This window comes from Felis catus, chromosome C1 (assembly GCF_018350175.1).
Source record: "Felis catus isolate Fca126 chromosome C1, F.catus_Fca126_mat1.0, whole genome shotgun sequence".
Lineage (NCBI taxonomy): Eukaryota > Metazoa > Chordata > Mammalia > Carnivora > Felidae > Felis > Felis catus.
Window position 1 is genome coordinate 323,331 of NC_058375.1, and position 19,680 is coordinate 343,010.

General features: G+C 61.6%; 2 protein-coding genes across 3 annotated transcripts; one reads left to right on the top strand and one right to left on the bottom strand.

The window, feature by feature from the left end:
• Positions 1–1,367: 1,367 nt before the first annotated feature.
• On the bottom strand, positions 1,368–15,140 carry SDF4 (stromal cell derived factor 4). 2 transcript variants are annotated; one of them, XM_023257907.2, is made up of 7 exons: positions 15,002–15,140; positions 11,544–11,896; positions 7,838–7,974; positions 7,232–7,345; positions 3,527–3,685; positions 3,014–3,189; positions 1,368–1,946 (listed from the first exon to the last, which is right to left on the bottom strand). In XM_023257907.2, the coding sequence occupies exons 2-7, from the start codon at positions 11,846–11,848 to the stop codon at positions 1,770–1,772; spliced, it is 1,068 nt and encodes a 355-aa protein (XP_023113675.2). In that variant the 5' UTR covers positions 11,849–11,896; positions 15,002–15,140; the 3' UTR covers positions 1,368–1,769. The 2 variants fall into 2 exon arrangements, with proteins under 2 accessions (XP_023113675.2, XP_044890840.1); XM_045034905.1 differs by lacking the exons at positions 1,368–1,946; positions 15,002–15,140 and adding an exon at positions 2,480–2,637.
• Positions 15,141–15,175: 35 nt separating this feature from the next.
• Positions 15,176–19,044, top strand: B3GALT6 (beta-1,3-galactosyltransferase 6). Its single transcript, XM_011279777.3, has one exon. The coding sequence runs from the start codon at positions 15,361–15,363 to the stop codon at positions 16,348–16,350; it is 990 nt and encodes a 329-aa protein (XP_011278079.2). The 5' UTR covers positions 15,176–15,360; the 3' UTR covers positions 16,351–19,044.
• Positions 19,045–19,680: the final 636 nt, after the last annotated feature.

Sequence of the window (19,680 nt, forward strand, 5' to 3'; positions counted from 1 at the left end):
CCACTCAGGGTCAGCCTTCGCCACGCCTGCCAAGTGAGACGGGGTCCACACAGGGAAGGGGATCAGGGCGTCCAGACGGCCGGGTGTGCGTGCGTGTGTGTGTGTGTGTGTGTGTGTGCGCGTGCACGCCATCTCCCACAGGTGGTGAGAAAAACCTTTTCTTAAATTGACAAAAACCGGAGCCTCTGAGGTTGAGGGAACAACCCGGGGGTCTGGTGGGCAGCGCTCCCCTCTCCGGCGGTGCCGGCCTCCACCGCCTGAGGCCCTGCACACCTGGCCCCTGTATCCGCATCGGTCCACAGCGGCCCGTGGAGCACAGACAACTAACTGTATGTCACCCGCTCGACCCACCGCCATCCTGTGGGCCCAGCCGACCCCCCCCCCCCCCAGCTCAGCCCACACCTCCAAGTGTCACACACCTGCTTGCTGCTGAGGCACCCACGTGGGCCTGGCCACCACGGGGACCCCTCCCACCACGCACTCTCGTCCCTTCTGAAGTCTTTCCTCTTGTTTGCCTAGAAACCAGCCCAGGTGTCACCGCGCCCTTGTTCCTCTGCAGCGGCCCCGCTCCCACGCTTTTCGGAAGCGGGTCCCTGTGGCAAGGGTGGACCCGCTGGCTGGGCGAGCTGTCCACTGAGGAGCCACGGACCACGGCGCAGGGCTCCTGAGAGGATGGCCAGCAGGGAGGGGGTGGGGGGGAGCAGAGACCGGAGGTGGCAGCTGAGAGGCGTGTGGGGTCAGGGGCCGCGAAACCCTCACAGTTCAATGCCCTCTGTCCCCAACGCCAGTCAAGCACGGGGCAGAGCTGACCCCCAGGAAGGACTGGGACAGCATGTGTGAGAAATGCGGGTCTGGAGGAACCTCAGCCAACATCGCTGTCCTGTCCCCAGGCCCTGACCACCGGCTCAGGGAGACTCCAGGCCCCCACAACCGGCCGGGCTGGGGGCTCTGAGGCCAGTCTCGGTGGACTCCTGAGTTCTCACCACCCCCCACCCCGGTCCCTCCCCTAAGGGCTTGTTCCCAGATCTTCCCTTTCTACCAGGAACTCCAGTTCCCTTGCCCCGCCCCCCAGCCCCTCCCAGGGGGTCTCACCCAGGCCCAGGCTTCAGGCTCCTGACTTTAAATCTGTAGCCCACACCCTTGGCTTCCTGCGAAAGCCATCTCCCACGAGCTCCCAGAGGTCCCCGTTGTCGGTAAACACATCTGTCACATGCAGCCCCACCCGGGACCCTGGTCCTTCCCGCACCTGCCTGACCAAACTCTCTGTTCTCACCAAATCGCCCACCTCAAAAGCGCTAAGTGGAAGCCACCTAGCCACAAACGTTCCAAAATCATTGTATGGGCTTAAAAAAAAAAAAAAAAGAAGCTGGGAGAAAAAGGCAACTATATTTTAAAGTAAATTCGTAAGATTCTTGTCACAAGTGTTTGTGTTTTCGGAGACCGAGCGTCCTCCGCTCGGAAGGGCAGGCACCCCCAGCCACTGGCCACCGGCAGCACATTCGAGCACGAGCTCCACCGCTCGGTCTTTAAGGAGGCGGCAGGAGCCGCGTTACTTCCCACAGGTCCGTGCCCTCGCACGACGGCACCCGATTCCCAGAAGTGACACGTGGCAGCACGTGGGGCCCCGCGCACAGGGGCGGCCGGCCCGTGGCGCACCTCGGGGGCTCCGGCCTGCTCGAGCACAACTTCGAGGAGCCTGGACCCGGGGCCCGAGGGCGGCAGGAGGGAGGGAGGCTTCCGGGAGGGGCGGGCGGCGGGGGGGCTCGGGCTCAGAACTCCTCGTGCACGTTGCGGGCATAGTCCATCAGCTTGCTGCCCGTGAAGAACTCGCTGTACTTGAGGACCTCCTCGGGCTCCAGGTGGTGGTTCTGGTTCTCGTCGGCGATGGCGATCATCTGTTTGGCCTCGTTAAGGGCGTTGTACTCATTCATGGGGTCCATGTAGTCCTACGGTGGTCGCGGGCACCGCGTCAGCGCGGCCCTGGCCGCCAGGGCCCCCCTGGCCCGCCCACTCCCCGGCGGCACTGGGACCCCTGGACCTCAGGTGCCACTGTCACAATGGCGCCCAAAGTCCGCGCGCGGTGACACGGCTGAGAGCCCCCACCGAGGTGGACGCCCCCGCCCCACACGGACACCCGGTCAACGAGGTCAGCACCTTGTGCCTCAGGCAGCAGCAGCAAGGCTGGACCCCTCTAACCAGCTACAAAGAGCAAGTCCTTGTTTAAACCCCGCCCCCCCTCACCCCCCCCCCCCCCAATGGCTGATAGCACAGAAGCAGCAGGAAGGGGACGGCGGTGTGTTCCTGAATGTTCTGGAAGGCACACACCAGGCTGGAAGTGGCTCAGGGCCAGGGAGCCTCGCCTGTGTGGGTGCAGGAGATTCACTGCCTCCCCGTCCTCACCAGGGAGCCCCCACCACGGGAGGGAGGGAGGGGAGCTCTCTTGGAGCGCAAGAAGCTTTGAGTGGCCACCCGCGGCCTGGCAGTGGGGCGTGCGGGGCACGGACACAGGCGGAAACATGGACCACATCAGCCACCGTTCGACCCCTGAACCACAGGTGTCCGTCCTCCGGCTATCAGCAAGGGAGCAGAGAATTCCGATGTGCGACGAACGAGTCATACAGCAATGGGGAAACAAGCCTACAGGGCACCAGTGAAAACACTGGAAGATGGTGGGTTCCAACGTGGCCCACGGCCCCAGTGTCCAGCCAGATGCCCACTGGGGAGCGGCTTCTTGGAGCCTCGAGAGGCCAAGACACCCAGACACCCCAACCAGGGGGCACCCTGACCAGGGGCAGGCACAGGCACCCCGCTCGAATCCCCTGTGAGTGCCAAAGGCGACCAGGCTGGTGGGGTGGACCCCCACCCCTGAGTGAGCCCGCTTCTAGGTGCCACTAAGTGACCGGCCACGGCCGGACCGGTGCCGCCTTCCCTCCCACTGCAGCCCCACGGGAAGCCTCGGGGCCCTGAGCCCGACCCCAGAGGCGCCCCCACGCCCCCCACCAACTGCGCTCACCTCCAGCTCCGCCATGGTCACGATCCCATCATGGTTGGCGTCGATTAGCTCCTCAAACTCCTTTTTCCGGTCTCTGACCCAACTGTCATCGATGTCCTGGCCCTGCTGGTTCTCCACCGTGCCCGCGGGCAGAGAGATGAACTCAGGCAGCGAGAGCTGCTTGTCACCGTCCTGGTCTGCAGGACAGAGGTGTGGACACTCAGACCCCAAGTGAGCACGGGACCACCCAGGCCCACCCAGAAGAAAGTCCATCAGACAGGTCTGCTGGCAAATTTTCAGCCTAAAGCAGAACAGGTGCGTCTCAAAACAGGTGCCCAGGAGCCTGGTGGAAGTCAGACGGCCCAGGGCAAGTCCTGGCCTTCCCTCACCAGGTGGCCACACAGCCTCCGAGACCCCCAGGCTGACCCCTGACGGGAGAGTCACTGCAGGTGCCAGTGGGCCCCGCCCTCCAGCCCAGCTGCCCCTACCCCCACCCCCACCCCGGGGGCGCCAGGGCCTCCGGCCAGGCCTCACCCAGGTCCCGGACAATCTCCTTGACCATGAACTTGAGCATGCCACGGCTGTGCTCGGGGTGAAGGAACGACAGGAACTCGTCCTCAGTCAGCAGCAGATCCGAGGGGGGGTTGTCCGCCTGGTACCAACGGTCCTTGAGGTTCTCCAGGACTTCCTGTGCTGAGAGAGGCACATCTGTGAGGACCCAGGCCCCCACGGCACCTGCACGCACCAGGAAAGCTCTGAGGTGTGCTGCCCGCAGAGGAGGGCCGGCTCAGGACGCTGCGGCAAGCGAGGCCTAGCGCCGCTCTCCCGAAGGAGAGCTCGGCCCTCAGGGAGGCAGAGGGGGCAAAGCCCCCAGACAGACACAGACCCTCCCAAGACACAGACACAGGTCCCACAAGACACACACACATATGCCCCTGGACACAGATCCTCCCCACCAAATACAGGGGCTGACCCTCCTCCAGACACAGCCCCCACCCCAGCTCACTACTGCTGTTTGCTCCTCGGGAGAAATGGAAAAGCACGGTGGAGGCTGACTCACCCTCCCCGCGCACCTACAGGAACAAAGCATAACCTTGTTCCTTTCCATCTGTTTCACGTGCGCCTTACACGGAGGGCAGGGCTCCGGAGGAAAACCCAGCTTCCAGATATGACTCAAGCATCCCCCGCACACTCTTGCCACACCCCCGCTCTCCCTCCGTGGGAAGGCCCGCCGCCTCGCAGGCTCAAGGACCGTCCAGCTGGAGGCCAGGCGAGCAGGAAGGGTTCAGGCAGGAGGTGTGTCTGCACCGCACCACCGTCACCAGGAACAGGGACTCCCGGGCCTTGGCACATCACAACAGGGGAGACAGCTGCATCCCACACGGTACCCGTCGCCTCAAGTCTTAGCGCCTTCTGATGAACACCAGATCCCACGGTGGCCTACCCTGAATGGCGAATCCACTTAAAGGGAGGTGGGGTGACTGGCTCCCTCCTGCCCGTGTGCAGGGCCGAGAGAAACAGGGGCTAGCTAGCACACACTCGCCTGCAGGCTGTCAACAGCACCTGACCTGGAGAAAGGTCTGTGCAGCCATAACCACTTAAGGGTCTTGAGATGAGGTCACCAGGCACTCAAGGTGGGCCCTGAAGCCAACAGCAGGACTCCCGGCAGAAGACGACACACAGAGACTGCGGCAACGTGACCACAAGCAGGGACAAGGAGGGAGGCCGGGAGGGAGGGACGCCCGTGAGCCCACAGGCACCTGCCGAGTGAGGGTCCCCCGAGGAGGCAGACCACCACGTGGGGACCCCCAAGCCTACCTCTGAGCCCCTGCCCACCCTCCCCCGGCCTCCGAGACCCTCGGCGCCGCTCCTCACCTGCAGTGCCCCACTGACACTAAAGAAGGGAACAGGGGCCTTGAAGACACGTGCTGAGGTGACAGAACTCACACCCCTGGAGGACAGCCCTGACCCCAGACATGGCCAAAGGAAAGGCGCTGAAGACAGACTAGCTCCCGAGAGCAGGCAGGGACAGGGGGCCTGCGGCCCACACCCCAGCGGCCACCCCAGAAGCTGATGCCAAATCACCAATGCTGGCAAGAGGGCAGAGGCCCCCCAGGATGCCCAGACACCTCCAAATTACACCTTCAGGGAACAGCCGGAACCGCAGGACAAACCGTGGGAACACAAAACACAAACAGATATGAAAAAGGCAAACAACCAATTCAGAAAAAAATAGTAACATCCAAGGAACAGGGTTTAAAAAGGACAGAACTAAAATTCTGGATGACGTCCTGGGAAGTGGGAAAGGCCGACTGGCGTCGGAGCGCATTCAGGAGCCTCCTCACTGTTTAACTTGAGACTCTGCTGAGTTACACGTGCTCCAGGAACAGACTGAGCAGGAAAAATAAAGGCATGAGACATTAACGAGGTGCCCGTTGACAGGTGACCCCCAAGGAGACAGCTGGAAGGCTGGGAACTCAGACACTACCAGACCCTGCAAGAAAAGGAAACTACAGACTGGTGTCTCTCATGCAAAAATGCCCCACATCGCCTGGGTGGCTCAGTCAGTTGAGCGTCTGACTTCAGCTTAGGTCACGATCTCACAGCTTGTGAGTTCGAGCCCCATGTCGGGCTCTGTGCTGACAGCTCGGGGCCTGGAGCCTGCTTCGGATTCTGTGTCTCCCGCTCTCTCTGCCCCTAACCCACTCACATTCTGTCTCTGTCTCTCTCAAAAATAAATAAACATTAGAAAAAAAAATTTTTTTTAATGCCCCACAAAGTATCAGCAAATTGAATCCAAAAACACAAGAATTATATCCTACGACCAAGTGGGAGTTACCCCAAGTATGCATGGCTGGTTGAACATCCAAAAATCAATTAATGTAACCATCACATCAACAGGATGAGGAAGAAAAACCACATGACCCTATCAACACAGAAAAAGCATTACACAGAATCCAACACCCATTTATGATCCAAACTTCCAGCAAACCAGGAACAGATTAGAATTTCCTCAACTTGACAAAGAACATCTGCAAAAAACCTACAGCTCACGTCATGCTTATTAGTGAGAAACTTGACACTTTGCCTCGAAGATCAGAACAAGAAAAAGATGCTTTTCAACACTGTACTGGAAGTTCCAGCCAACGCAGTAAGATAAGAAAAGGAAATTAAAGGGGCGCCTGGGTGGCTCAGTCGGTTAAGCAGCTGACTCTTGACTTTGGCTCAGGTCATGATCTCGAGGTTTATGAGTCTGAGCCCTGCATCAGGCTCTGTGCTGACAGCACAGAGCCCACTTCAGATCCTCGGCCCCACCCCCACCGCCCTCCCCACATTTGTGTGTGCGTTCTCTCTCTAAGGTAAACAAACATTACAAAATAAAGAAACAAACTTTAAAAATTTGTTAAAAACAAAAAAGAAAAAAAGGAAGTTAAAGATACCCAGATTGGGAAGGAGAAAATAAACGGTGTTGGCTCACAGATGTCACAATTGCCTGTAGAGAAAATCCGGAAGAGCTGACAAAGACTCCTGGAGCCACTAGGCAATCGTATCAAGACCACAGGACGAAGGTTAACGCAGAAAGGCCATCACTTCCCTGCACACCCGCAAGGAACACGGGGAATCGGGATTAAAGACTAAAGGGAAAATCAAACAGAGAGAAGGTATGGCTGCAGTCCCGACACAGGACACAGGGGTCCAGGCCTAGATACACAAACACCGGCACAGACAAGAGGGCCCACCGTTCATCTGGAGACACAACAGCAGTGAACACCTGTGGCCCAGGGGACACAGCGGCACCCTTCACAAAGCACAGGCCACCAGCACACTCACCAGCACGGCCGGCGGACACGTGAGAGACCGTGTCACAGGCAGAAAGATGCCGCAGAGAAACTCCCACGCTTGCGCATCCACCAAGAGAAGACACCATGGGACAAGGGTGGGGACGGTGACCCACTGAGTGGAGGAGGGGCCCCCAGGTGGGACGGGGTGGCGGAGCAGAAGGCAGTCACTAGGGAAAGGCGCCAGTGTTCTCCGGCCGCGCTCTAGAACTTGGCCAATACCCTAGTGCACCGAGCTTCTGTCCCTGAGGTTTTAAAGGCATGTCTGTGAGAGGCTGAGGGGCGGGCAGAGTTCTGTGCCCCACCTGCCTCACCCTGCAGGCCCTCCTCCTGGCCCAGACCCGCCCTCTCCCCGGCTGGGGTCCCCCTCGCGGGCTTGTGGCAGGGCCTGGGCGCTCACTCTCCTCGTCGACCTTCAGCTCCTCGCCATTCTTCATCTTCTCCTCGACTTCTTTCTCGTTGTGCCCTTTGCTCACCAAAAACTTCACCTTATACTCGTCCCACGACACACGGCCTAGAAGCAAAGACCAACCGTTAGGGTGTTTGACGACGGACAGTTTTACAAAGACGTGAGCAGTGGAGCCTGGCCGGCGCCATCAGTTAAGTGTCCGACTCTCGGTTCCAGCTCAGGTCGCCATCCCGTGGTTCGTGCGTTCAAGCCCCGCTGAGCCGTCAGCACAGAGCCTGCTGGGGGTTCTGTCTCTCTCTCTCTCTGCCCCTCCTCACTTGCGCAGTCTCTCTCAAAATAAATAAACGAACTTCAAAGAAATGGTAAAGGATAAATACGCGAGAAGAGGTATGCAACCGTTTTCAGACGTCAGGCAACCGAAGGAGCAGAAGCAGGGGAGCCCGAAGCCCCGGCCCACCCCCTGCACCCCGCCCTGCCCTCACCGGCGGAGGACACGGGAGCCGGGAGGACGGTCTCGCGGGCAGCATCAGCGGGCGCCCACACCCCCACCCTCTGCGCACCGCCCCCTCCTGGCGGCCCGAGCCCTGCCGGCCATACCGTCGCCGTCGGGGTCCACGGCACGGAAGTGCACCCTGCTCTCTTCGATGGCCTCCTGGAAGTGCTCTGCCGTCTTCTCCATAATCCAGTGCTGCATCTCCTTGGCGCTGATCCTCCGGTCGGTGTTCACGTCGACCCTGCGGGCAGAGGGGCAATGTCACACGAGGTCTCTGGAACCCAGCAGCACAGGTGGACCGACGGACATGAGGATGGCTGGCAGGGCTCCACCACCGTGAACAGGGACACGCTGGGGTGGATGGACTGGAACCCTGCTCGTGGCAGAGGCCGAGGCCCGAACCAGAGCCGCGAAGCCAGAGCGGGGTCGCGCTTCATACGCGGGTGCAGACGGCTAGCTGATGAAGCAGACGGCTAGCTGAGGCGCGAGCACGTGTCCACGTGTGCGTGGGCCAGCCCGCCCCCGTGCAAACACGAGTCAGCGATGCTCATGCGTATGCACCGCCTAGTGCACACAAGTGCACACATATTAGCACGCGTGTGCGTGAGTTAACACACCTACGTATACACACGTTGGTACGCACGCACACGTTATCTAACTGCGTCCGCCAACAAGACCTCAGGCCGCGACAGCTGCAGCAAGACGCACACCAGTGCCCAGGTCCTGGCTTCTAAACACCGTCCTCCAATCAAGACACCAGGGCTCCTTGGAGACGTGGCTGCCGCTACGGCTGAGGCGGGCACACGACGAGATGAACCTGGAGCCCCCGGCAGGGCCACAAAGCAAGGCGGTGCCCCCGAAACAAGCAAATGAAAGAGCCCCCGACGGCCAGGGCAAAACAACACAGTGCGGGACTGGACCCCAAGTACACGACACACATCCAGGAGTCCCTGCTGGTGGAGGGGACCGCTGATAGACGTGAGCGCGTGGGGGAGCCAGAACTCCGCCCTCCAGAATTCCAAATACTACAGCGGTTCCTCCCCGCCGCCCCCCGCCCCCCGGTCCCGGGAGGGAGGCACAGCTTCGTCCCCAGCCCCGCAGGGAGACCGCCTCACTGAGTGACTGCTGCCCGGGAAGACAGGAGGGACACCCGGCAGGCACCACCCGAACCAGGTGACCGGCCAACGGGACCCCCTGATAGGATGTGACAAGAGGGCCACCTCACCTCTGGGGTGTCCTTTCCCCAAGCCACAACCCCCTCTGACCATGAGAAAACACAAGAGACAAACCCGAAACGAGGGACATTCGACACAACACCTGTGCGGTCCTCCTCAAAACTGTCAAGGTCATGACAAGCGAGAGCAGACAGCCACCCCTCAGAGAGACTGACGGGCAGCCAGCGTGTGAGCCCACGGACACTGTCCTCCCAGGCGGCAACGCGGCTGCCGGTCTGGTTTTCTGCACTTCAGGTGATGTGACCTTAGCATCATGACCCCTGAGCAAGCGCCCGCCTCTCCACACTGCAGGCCCCTCATGGCTCCAGGCACACAGGCCAGCGGGCGCCCAGGTGTGGCCCGGAAGCCCCCCACCTCCACACGGACATCCGCACACCCGGCCCGCAGAGCCCTGCCAGGTGTGAGATGCGGGTGGGGCCCAACCCCAAAGGGGCTCTGAGCACAAGCCAGCCCTCATGGCCCCGGCCTGGCTGTGGCACCAGACTCCTCGGTCTCGCTCTGTACCCATACCCATGTGCCAACCAGCTAAAGAACCAACCCTCAACACTTAAGGTGTGCGCACAGCAGGAAAGAGTCCCACCTCCCCACTGCGCGCCTTGCTCCTTCGGAACCTTGCTCCGGTGTCACGCACCTGCTCCTGGCACTGAGTCTCTGGGCGACATCCCACCCTCTCTGGATTCTGCCCCATTGCCATCACCTGTCCAGTAGGCCCGGCCTGGCCCCTCTGGGGCCCCTCCCTCCCAGAACCCTAGGCCCATCCACCAGACCCTCCAGGTCCCCGAACACGCAAAAGTGCCAAGGGCTCTAAGGCACAGAAGCCAGGCCAGGAAGAACCCACTGCTGCTTCAACAGCTGAGTTTGAACCTGTTCAGATGGAAGATCTCACAACAGGCAAGATATTCACAGGTTCAAAGTTCCCAGGGACCCCATCAGGGCCCTCAGGGACCCCAGGGACCTCAGGACCCAGGGTGGGGCCACCCTCTCTCCTGAGAATGCCCAGGGCAGGCCTGGGTAGATCCCCTGGACCGGGTTTTTAGCCCAAAGACTAGCTGTGGGCATACACTTCACCCCTGGCCCACCAAGTGGTGCAGCCCACCCTCCCCAGGCTGCCGGGAAGGCGGTTCTCAGTGTAGGGATGGGTACTCCCAACAGACTCCTGGGAAGAGCCCAGCGCCCTCTGCATGAGCTGGCCGAATCACGACCAGCGCCCACCTCTGTCCTCGGTCTCGGCCAGCCCACCGACGGACTGCCCCCAGCGGGCAACCCACCTGCTGCTCCCCCTGCCCCCACCCCCACCCCTGCACCCTGTGCACAGAGCACCTCACACCAGCGGGTCTCCGGGATCCACATCTCTCACCAACACCCATCCAGGGAAACCCCATCAGGGCACCATGGAGAGAAAAGAACGGGCACGCCAACCTTGCTGCCTTCTGTGGGTCGGCCTCCATTTGACCACCAAGAAGAAGCCACCTGCCACCGGTGGCTCAGTCCCCAACTTTCCTCTGCTCACTGGAAGCAGCAAAGCTCACTCCGGACGACAGTGATAAAATCTGTACGCTGGACGAGGCTTTGATGCACAGCTGACCATCACCGTCCTCCAGGGCGGCGTCTGAGGGGGCCGTGCGGGAAAGCGACACCCTCTCTCGCCACAGCCTTCTGGCGGCTTCTCCTTTCTCCTCACCTCTGAACCCCCCAGGCCCTGGTCTGGCCACGGTCCTCTCTCTGGATCTGTCACCCAGCGCCCAGACTTGGCCTTCGACGCCGAGGACAGATGCACGCCTGCTGGCTGCTCCCCCTCAGCCCTGCTCAGTGACCGGGGCTCCTGACGTCTCCGCTCGGCCTGCAGGAGCATCCCACCCGCCCGTCCTTCCTTGCCTCCACCTGCAGCTGCCTGGTCTCCTCCCACCCACCCAGGGGTAAAACCCACCACGCCCCTCAGCCCCGCTGCCCTCCACCTGTGCTCCGCCCTCATCCCACCCCGTCCAGTCCTGCGAGTAGACAGCAAGCACACAGCAAGTCCCGGGACTTCGTTCTCACCATGCCCGGGAAAGCGGGGCTCTCAACACCCCCCTTCACAGACAAGGAAGCTGAGGCTAGTGGGCTCAGGAAACAAAGCCCAGTCCAACTGCCCAGGGCCTCCTCCTGAGCTCAGGCCCCAGCCGCGAGGCCCCTCACCTCCCTCAGAGGTTCCAAAGCCCCAGGCCACGTGACCTCTGTGTGTGCTCGCAGCCAGCGCGTGTGGCCTGTGTGTGTGTCCACGGCCCGTGTGACACCTGTGTGCGCTCAGAGCGGCTCCCACAAGAGAGTCAGCCCCACGTCCCAGCTCCTCTCAGTCTCTCTCCTGGAACCGAGAGCCACGAATCCTGGGTCCTGGCACAAGACTGTGCCACCACGTCACCAATACCGTGGGAGCCTGGAACTCACCAGGCGCGTGCTGAGGCACTGGGCCCCTGACACCTGGGGACCCCACCCAGCCCCAGCACACGACCCGCCTGGGCTTGGGCCACAGTACGTGCCGGGTGAGCAAATCAGTCGGACTCTAACAGCCCCCCGCCCCCCAGGCCTGGGCGCCTACTTGGAAAAGATGACCATCAGCTTCCTCCTGCTCCTCCGTGGCTCCGCGTCCTCCTCGAACCCGTCCGTGTCCTTCCCCAGGAAGACCTCCTGGTGGAAGTCTTTGTTGAGGTGCCCGTCCATCTCCAGCTTCACCCCATTCAGGTGGTCCGGGGGCAGGATCTCCCGCTCCTCCCTGTTGCCTGCCCTCTCCCGAGCGGATGAGTGGTTGGCAGGCCGGGCAGACACATCCATCAGCAGGATGACCCCCAAGAGCCAGAGGCAGTGAGACGCCAGGCCACGGAGGGAAGCCCGCCTGGACGCCATGGCCACCTGGGTCTGGATTCCGGGATGTCCCGCAAGTGTGGCCAGGAGCTGGGGAGAGAGGGGCGGGACAGGTGAGGAAGCGAGGCCTGGGGTCACAGCCTTCCCGCCACCCCAGACGCTGCAGAAGGCCAACCGCCCATGGCTGCCAGACCCCAACGTTAATGGTCTACGAAGAGAACACAGCCATCGTCCAGGGGAGCCTCAGCAAATACTTTACTGAAGAAGCGTTTACTTGCGACGTGAAATAGAAGCTCTGGGTTGATGGGTTCCGTACTAGACGTGCTACTTTTTCCTTTTCCAAAGATGCTGGGTTTCCAGTCCTTCTCCCTCCTACTCACGTAAAGCTGCCCCATCTCAAGGGCTGCCCAGCACCACTAAGCCTGCCCCTTTTCAATGCCTACAGCAAGCGTTCCCAGAACAGTCTCTCTCCACCCCTCCCGCCATCGACACTGACCCCAGGGACGTGGTAATTCACTCTCCGAATCCCAATTCGGTATTTGTGAGCTCTGTGAACTTGGCTAAGCTACCTGACCTCCCCTGCCTCAGTTTCCCCGATGTAACAGGAACACCCAGCAGCCCCTCCCCCACCCCGAGGCTTTGTGAGAGCTGAGCCTGGTGCCAGTGCAAACGCCCAAACCCGCCCAGCAGGGCACCAGCCCCTTCCCACCTTCCCACGCCCGTGACCTCCGCAGATGTGCACACACGTACACAAACACATGCATACACGCACATGCGTGCACAAGACAGATACGCGTGAGTGTGCGCATGTCCACGCCCATGCATGTACAGGTGTTTGTGCATACACACCTACACGTGTGCACCCACATATACGTGCACGTGTGGGCACACATCCTTGCTCGTGTTCACACGGGACCAAGACTGGCGCACCAGGAAGTCTGTCGTCCTAGGTATGCCTGGGCTTGGCAACGATGAAACAAGGCCACCTTCCCGTCCGTGTCACCACGTTAAAGATCCCGGGGCCACAAGCACTCACGCCTAGCACTCGGCCATCCCAGCCTCCTCCCATATCTGCTCCTTTGCCTGGGCCCTCCTGCTTTCCCTCACCCTCCGGGTGCCTCCAGGTTCCCTTCTGGCTGGCTCTGGGACAGTGCTGCCCACTCCACTTCCCACGGACACTTGCGTTCCACACTTCCCAAAGAAGGCTCCAGCTCCTTCTTGCCCCTGACATAACCCGGTCCTCGCAGGTGCAGCTGAGACCCTCACCTCCTCCGGCGGTCTTTCCAGGGAGGAGCGGCAGAGGGAAGCCACCAGTACCCAGGGCCCAGCGGCGGTGGCCCTGGACACACTGGCCACAGGGCAGGGTGCCCTCCCGCCGCCGAGCTGGGGCCTATGGGGCTCAGGAGGTACAGCGCCTGCCTATGCTGGCCAGCAGCACAGCCACCACACCCCAGCCTGAGGGCACACAGCTCGAGCCCCGGCTGATCCGGGGGCACTAGCAGATGCCACCACTTGCTTCCTCGATGCTTCCCTTTGAGGCTACCTGCTCCTCACCAGCATTACTCTCCCGACACGTGATGCCTCGATACATTAACCTTCTGAAGCTGCGCACCGTCTGGGCCCTTCGACAAGCCCTTGCTCTCTCACCTCACCTGTCTCACCCCTCTGAGGGAGGGCCTCTCACAGGGTGGCAAACGTCCCTCTTCCCAGGCCTCTGGGGCCTGCGACCTCCCCACGGGCACGAGCGCCCGCCAGCTGCCCCATGGTGCTCTCTGTGCTGTGACTGCCCTTCAATCACATCTACTGGAACGCCACACCCTCCCCCCACGTCGCCATCCAACGGCCGTCACACCGTCTACACCCAGCAGGCACTCCACACAAGTGGAGCCTACTCCACACAAATAGCCTACTCCACAGCTATTTCTGCCACATCGCAATATGCACGTTCCTGGACACGTCAGCGCAAAAGAGCGCAAGACAAAAACACAGGGCCCATGGGAACAGAACAGGGCACGTGACTCAAAACCAACAGGACTGTATGTAAACAGACCACGAGGAAGCGGTGCCTGGCAAGGAACCCACAGCCCTGGCAAGCAGGTCACGGGGGTATTAAACCAAGAGGAGATGCTCTGCGCAGGCGCCAAGGAGATGCCAGTGGCGCTGGCCTTACGGTGGGCCGGGGAGGAGATGCAGCCTACCATAAGCCAAGACCTGTATGAGCCCGCAGCCACCAAGGTAGGGAGCCCCCGACGCAGGTGCTCATGCTGGGTTTTCTTCCCATGGCTGAGGACGGTTTCCTTTCCTGCTGGAGTGTGACTCCAGTGCTGCGTCCCAGCTCTCCTGGCTAGGAAAGTGTCGTGCAAACCCAGAGAACTTTCCCCTGACGTTACTGTAACTCTCCCTGACTGTGGCCATAAAAACACACTGTGTCCAACAGGCTGTACTTTGCTCCTTGAAAGAGCAAAATCAACTGTCCGCTTATCTTCATGGGTAGCACACTACGTTCTGTACGAAAAGCAATGCCAAGATAACTGAAGGACATCAGGAAGTCCAGTGAAACTTCCTCCTCTCCGCTTACGACAGTTACCTATCTTGGTAAGCACAAAAGGAGCAGCGCGGCTGAATATCTCAGTCAACTGCTCAGTTCCTCGTCCCCTGCCTGCCCCACCAGAATGGGATTTCAAAGGGCAGGGGCTTTGCCCCCTTGACTAGGGAGTCGCCCTCCTCTAGAAACGACGTCAGGGGAGGGTGTTAACGCCGCCCCAGGGTGACCAGCTTAAGTGGAGGCGACACTTCTTGGTCATCCTGGGGTGTCCGTTCAGGCGAAACTAGATCTCTTGCCGATAAAAACGCGAACCTTATTCTCACAGCTCTGTTCCGGTTTTAGGAGTCCCGCTAAGAGTGTTCCTAACACCTGCCACTGGCTGAACCGGAAATCAAGGGCTTTACACGCATCATTCCAAATCTTCACCAAGCCCTACCAATTAGGGCACCTTTTACAGACTAGGAGAGGGAGGTCACCTCGCTGGTAAATACCGGGGGCCACCCCACTCCCCTGCCGACCTGTCTCCCCCAGCCTCAGTTCCCCGGCGGCATCCGTCGGTGTGGGCGGAGAGGACAGGAGCCCAGGGTCCAGCGGCCCGAGGGCGCGTCTGCGGGTCTCCCGACGCCCCCCGCCCCGGAGCCCTCACTCACCGGCCTCCCTCCCCTCGCCCAGGATCCGCCAAGCGGGGCCCGAGCGCCCGTGACGCCTCCGACGGGACGCGCCTAGGCCGCGGCCATCTTTCTTCCGGGAAGAGGCGGACCAGGAACGGCGCGCGCTGGCGCGACCCCGCCGTGACGACGCCGGCGCCGCCATCTTTCCCCTGGGCGGAAGTGGCCGCGCGGCCCTCCCGAGGCAACCAACGAGAAGGGCGCGCGTGCCCACGTGACGGAAGCCCACGTGACGGAAGCCCACGTGACGGAAGCCCCGTACCCCTCCGCGTCCGCCGCGGGGGGACGCGGCCTGCGCGCCAGCCGCGGAGCCTCGGGCGCCTCCCGTGCGCGCGCGCGCCATGAAGCTGTTGCGGCGCGCGTGGCGGCACCGGACGGCGCTGGCCCTGGGCGGCCTGGCGCTCTGCGGCGCCGGGCTGCTCTACCTGGCCCGCTGCGCCGCGGACGGCCCCCGCCCGCCGCCCGGCCGCAGCCCCCCGCCCGCCGGGCCCGCACGCGCCGCCGCCTTCCTGGCCGTGCTGGTGGCCAGCGCGCCCCGGGCGGCCGAGCGGCGCAGCGTGGTCCGCGGCACGTGGCTGGCGGCGGCGCGGCGCGGCGGCCCGGGCGACGTGTGGGCGCGCTTCGCCGTGGGCACGGGCGGCCTGGGCGCCGAGGAGCGGCGCGCCCTGGAGCGCGAGCAGGCGCGGCACGGCGACCTGCTGCTGCTGCCCGCGCTGCGCGACGCGTATGAGAACCTCACCGCCAAGGTGCTGGCCATGCTGTCCTGGCTGGACGAGCACGTGGCCTTCGAGTTCGTGCTCAAGGCCGACGACGACTCGTTCGCGCGGCTGGACGCGCTGCTGGCCGAGCTGCGCGCGCGCGAACCCGCGCGTCGCCGTCGCCTCTACTGGGGCTTCTTTTCGGGCCGCGGCCGCGTCAAGCCCGGGGGCCGCTGGCGCGAGGCCGCCTGGCAGCTCTGTGACTACTACCTGCCCTACGCGCTGGGCGGCGGCTACGTGCTCTCGGCCGACCTGGTGCACTACCTGCGTCTCAGCCGCGAGTACCTGCGCGCCTGGCACAGCGAGGACGTGTCGCTGGGCGCCTGGCTGGCGCCGGTGGACGTCCAGCGCGAGCACGACCCGCGCTTCGACACCGAGTACAAGTCCCGCGGCTGCAGCAACCAGTACCTGGTGACTCACAAGCAGAGCCTGGAGGACATGCTGGAGAAGCACCAGACGCTGATGCGGGAGGGCCGCCTGTGCAGGCAGGAGGTGCAGCTGCGCCTGTCCTACGTCTACGACTGGTCCGCGCCCCCCTCGCAGTGCTGTCAGAGGAAGGAGGGCATCCCCTGAGCTGCGGCCGCAGCCGACCCGCCGCGAGTCGCACGGAGGCCGGGACAGGGGCCCCAAGGCGGCCGCCGCCGCGACGGTCGTTCAGGGCCCTGTGAGGCAGCCGCTGAGGCGGCCTCCCGCCGGCCTTGCACGGGCACGGCTGACGGGTTCTGGCCGGGCGTCCGGAAGGAGCCCAGCCCTCAAGGGGACCTGGCTTCTGCGGCGACCGGTAGGGTTTTCAGGCAGACGCCAAGCGGCGGCGGACAGCTCGCAGGTCCCAGCTCCGGTGGGCGCGCCCAGGGCCGTGCACCCCAGCGGCCGCCACCGGGCCTCGCTCGGGAGCGTCTTGTTCTGGGCCTGGGAGGCCCCTGGGGCTTGCCAGGGCAGCACCTTACGTCCAGGTAGAAACGTCCGGTCCCTGGATCTCAGCCGGCATCGGCCTGGCCGTGAAGACGCCCAGCTTTGGGCGAGCTGGCAGGGCTTTGCCGCCGCGCCCGGGCCTGTCCTTCTCCCGACGTAGGGGCCAGCAGCAGCGAGAGGCTGGAGCTGACGGGCACTTGCGGACCTGACCGCAGAGAAAGAATCTGGACTCGTTCAGGGGTGGGGACTGTGCCTTGTCCTGCATCCTGTGGTGACCGTCCACGTAGGAAATCACTGCCCAGAGAGCCGCGGCTGCAGGGATCTGACCCTCGGGCCCTTGCATGTTGCACCTTCGCTGCGACGCGCTCCAGTGGCTTTTCATCCGAATTGCTGTAGCCGTATCGAGTTAGGTTACCTGCTTCTGTGTTTCGTGTTGGTACCATTTGTCACGTGCAAGTCTAGGGTTTACACTTGGTGTCACTGTTTCACAGCCTCAGTGGTGTTTTGGTCTGTGTCGCTCCAAAGTGAATCTGTGATCAGTGTGCTTCGGCGCGAGTCTGTGACTTATAAATATTGTAAATTCGTGTAGATAAGAGTTTTAAGTTGGGAGCGTGTGGGTCTCAGTATATTTTTTAAATTATTTAAGGGAGACTTTTCTATCAGAACTTGGAATTTGTGGATTAATCTGTTTTTACAGCTTGAGTTGTAGGCTCGTTGCTGCATGTGTGTTTAAATGTGGAAGAATTCTAAAATTGCCCATTTCTCTTTCTAGTTGACACTGGAAAGTCGGTCCCGTTGTCTCTTTCTGAAAAGACTCCTTTTAAGGCTTCCTCGCGGCCGTGCAGGCCAAAGTGTTCCTCACACGCACATCTGTTATTTTAGACTCTGGGCCCAAGTTCCAGGAATCTGAACCCTTGCAAGTATCGGTGAGGTGTCCGTCGTTCTGTCTTTAGAAAGGCTTCGCCGGCTGCCGCGTCCTTTTGGAGACAGAACGCATTTACGTGCACCGCCCCCCTGACCGATCACCCCTCTCAAACCTGGACACATCCTCGGACACTCGGGCTCCCTTTTTTCCCCATTAAATGTGAAAGTGAGTGCTGTGACCGTCACAGAAGTCAAATAGAGAGGCTCCGGGACAGCCGCGAGCCCCTCCCGGTGCAGTGGTGTGTGGTCCTACAGAGCTCTTCTGGGGTCTGACCTGGGTTTGCTGTCTGGGGAGCCTGGCCACGCGGCCAGTGTCCGCACTGCACCTCGGGCAACGCAAACAGAAGGCACAGACCTCTGACCTGCCACTCTCTGGTGTTCTTGGGCCGTGGATCGTAAGAGCGGGCGTCTTAGCTTGGGCCGCGGTAACAAAACGCCACAGATGTGTGTCCCTCACAGTCTGCAGGCTCTAAAATCACATGTGATCCGCCCCACCTGGGCTGGGTGGTGAGGGCCCTCTTCCCGGCCTGCAGGCGGCTGCCTTCTCACCGCGGCCTTGTGACGGGAGAGAGCCAAAGCGAGTGCCTGGTGTCTCTTTTTACAAGGACGCTGATCCCACCAGAGGGCCCACCCGCATGACCTCAGCTACCACCACCTCCAGATACTATCACATTGGAAGTTGAGGCTTCAGTCTGAGTCTGGGGGCATGTAGTCCACAGCGGCAGGTTTGGGTTATTTTTGTTGAAAGGTAGAAGGATATCTGGAGTTTGGAGTCTTGGGCCAGAAGGAAGCGGGGGATGGTCTCGTGGTTGCGATTCTCCTACCTTTAGAAGGTGGAAGCCGGGCCAGAGAGGTCCCAAGATCTGACAGATTCTGATTACAAGGTGAACGTCGGCTTTCTGATTGGCCAGTTCGAGCCAGGACTGACCTTCCCCCTGTGAACACCTGGTTCACAGGACAAGGGTTCACAAGAGGAGCCAGGTTTGGGGACACCGGGGTGAGCAGAATGGGACCCTGCCGACCTTTTTCACCTGAACGTGTTGTGTGAACGTCAGGATCGTCGAGGGAGTTGGCGTGTGCCCGTGTCCATCCTTCTTCTGCAGACAGCTTGCCGGCACCCACGTGCCGGGGGCAGAGCCAGGCTCCGAGCCCAGGGGTGGACCTCTGATCCCTGCCCTGCGTTGCAGTCCTGCTGTAGTTTCCGGTTCCTCCAGAGCACACCCCGTGGGAAGGAAGCATGGCAGCCATGTCCAAGGCCCCCTTGTAAAAAATCTAAAAACCCAGACGTGTCTCTTGAGGCGAGGGGGACCTACGAGACTGAGCATTCGCTTGAATCACATGAAGGTGCCAGTATGCAACCAGTTTTGACAAAAATGGAAACTTCCTATTGTTCAGCCGAAATCATTAAATTTCCATACAGAACAAACCCTCTCCTGGGCTGACTGTGCACATCATTACTGCAGTTGTAACGTCAGGATTCAGACCACACGTTCGATCTGATGGCCAGGGGTCCCTTCCTGGAGTGACCCTCAGCCATCACCTTGCCGGCAATACTGGGGCCCACGGACAGAGCCCGCCCTGGCTGGCGGGTTCTCCAGGTCAGGGTGGCCCCCCCCCCAGGCTGCACCTCCCGCCCACTGAGCCACACACTGCAGGCTGCACACCACCTGGACACGTGTGTCCTAAAGGCCAGTGGCTGAGCCCAACGCCGGCCCAGGGCCCAGGAGACGGTAGGCTCTTGGGAGATGGGGAGTCAGACCACCGAACTGGTTTTTACCGGGGGTTTGGGACACAGGACAGCCCACTCTCTCCCAGCCAAACCAGTCTCTCTTTAAGTGGCCGTCAGCCCACACTGGCAGAGAGCATCAGGCCCGGAGGGGCATGGGCCACCCAGCACCACCTCGAGTGGTGCCCCTCTTCTCATGGAGGGCCCTGGCCCCGCCCCTCCCTCCCCCCGGGGCCAACGTGGAGAGCAGGTGTCAGGAGAGGACGCGAGCTGTCGGGACACCAGGATAACACGCCAGCGCCTGCATTCAGCACTTCTGCGGGCTGGCGTGCAGCCCTGGC

What these genes read in the sequence shown, in the direction of transcription:
- SDF4 (XM_023257907.2), bottom strand. Translation starts at nt 11,848, where the DNA reads ATGGCGTCCAGGCGGGCTTCCCTCCGTGGCCTGGCGTCTCACTGCCTC. An exon ending in GCTGAAGGTCGACGAGGAGA is followed by an intron (nt 3,686 to 7,231) that starts GTGAGCGCCCAG and finishes TGCCTCTCTCAG; the next exon opens with CACAGGAAGTCCTGGAGAAC. An exon ending in GGAGATTGTCCGGGACCTGG is followed by an intron (nt 3,190 to 3,526) that starts GTGAGGCCTGGC and finishes TCTGTCCTGCAG; the next exon opens with ACCAGGACGGTGACAAGCAG.
- B3GALT6 (XM_011279777.3), top strand. Translation starts at nt 15,361, where the DNA reads ATGAAGCTGTTGCGGCGCGCGTGGCGGCACCGGACGGCGCTGGCCCTG.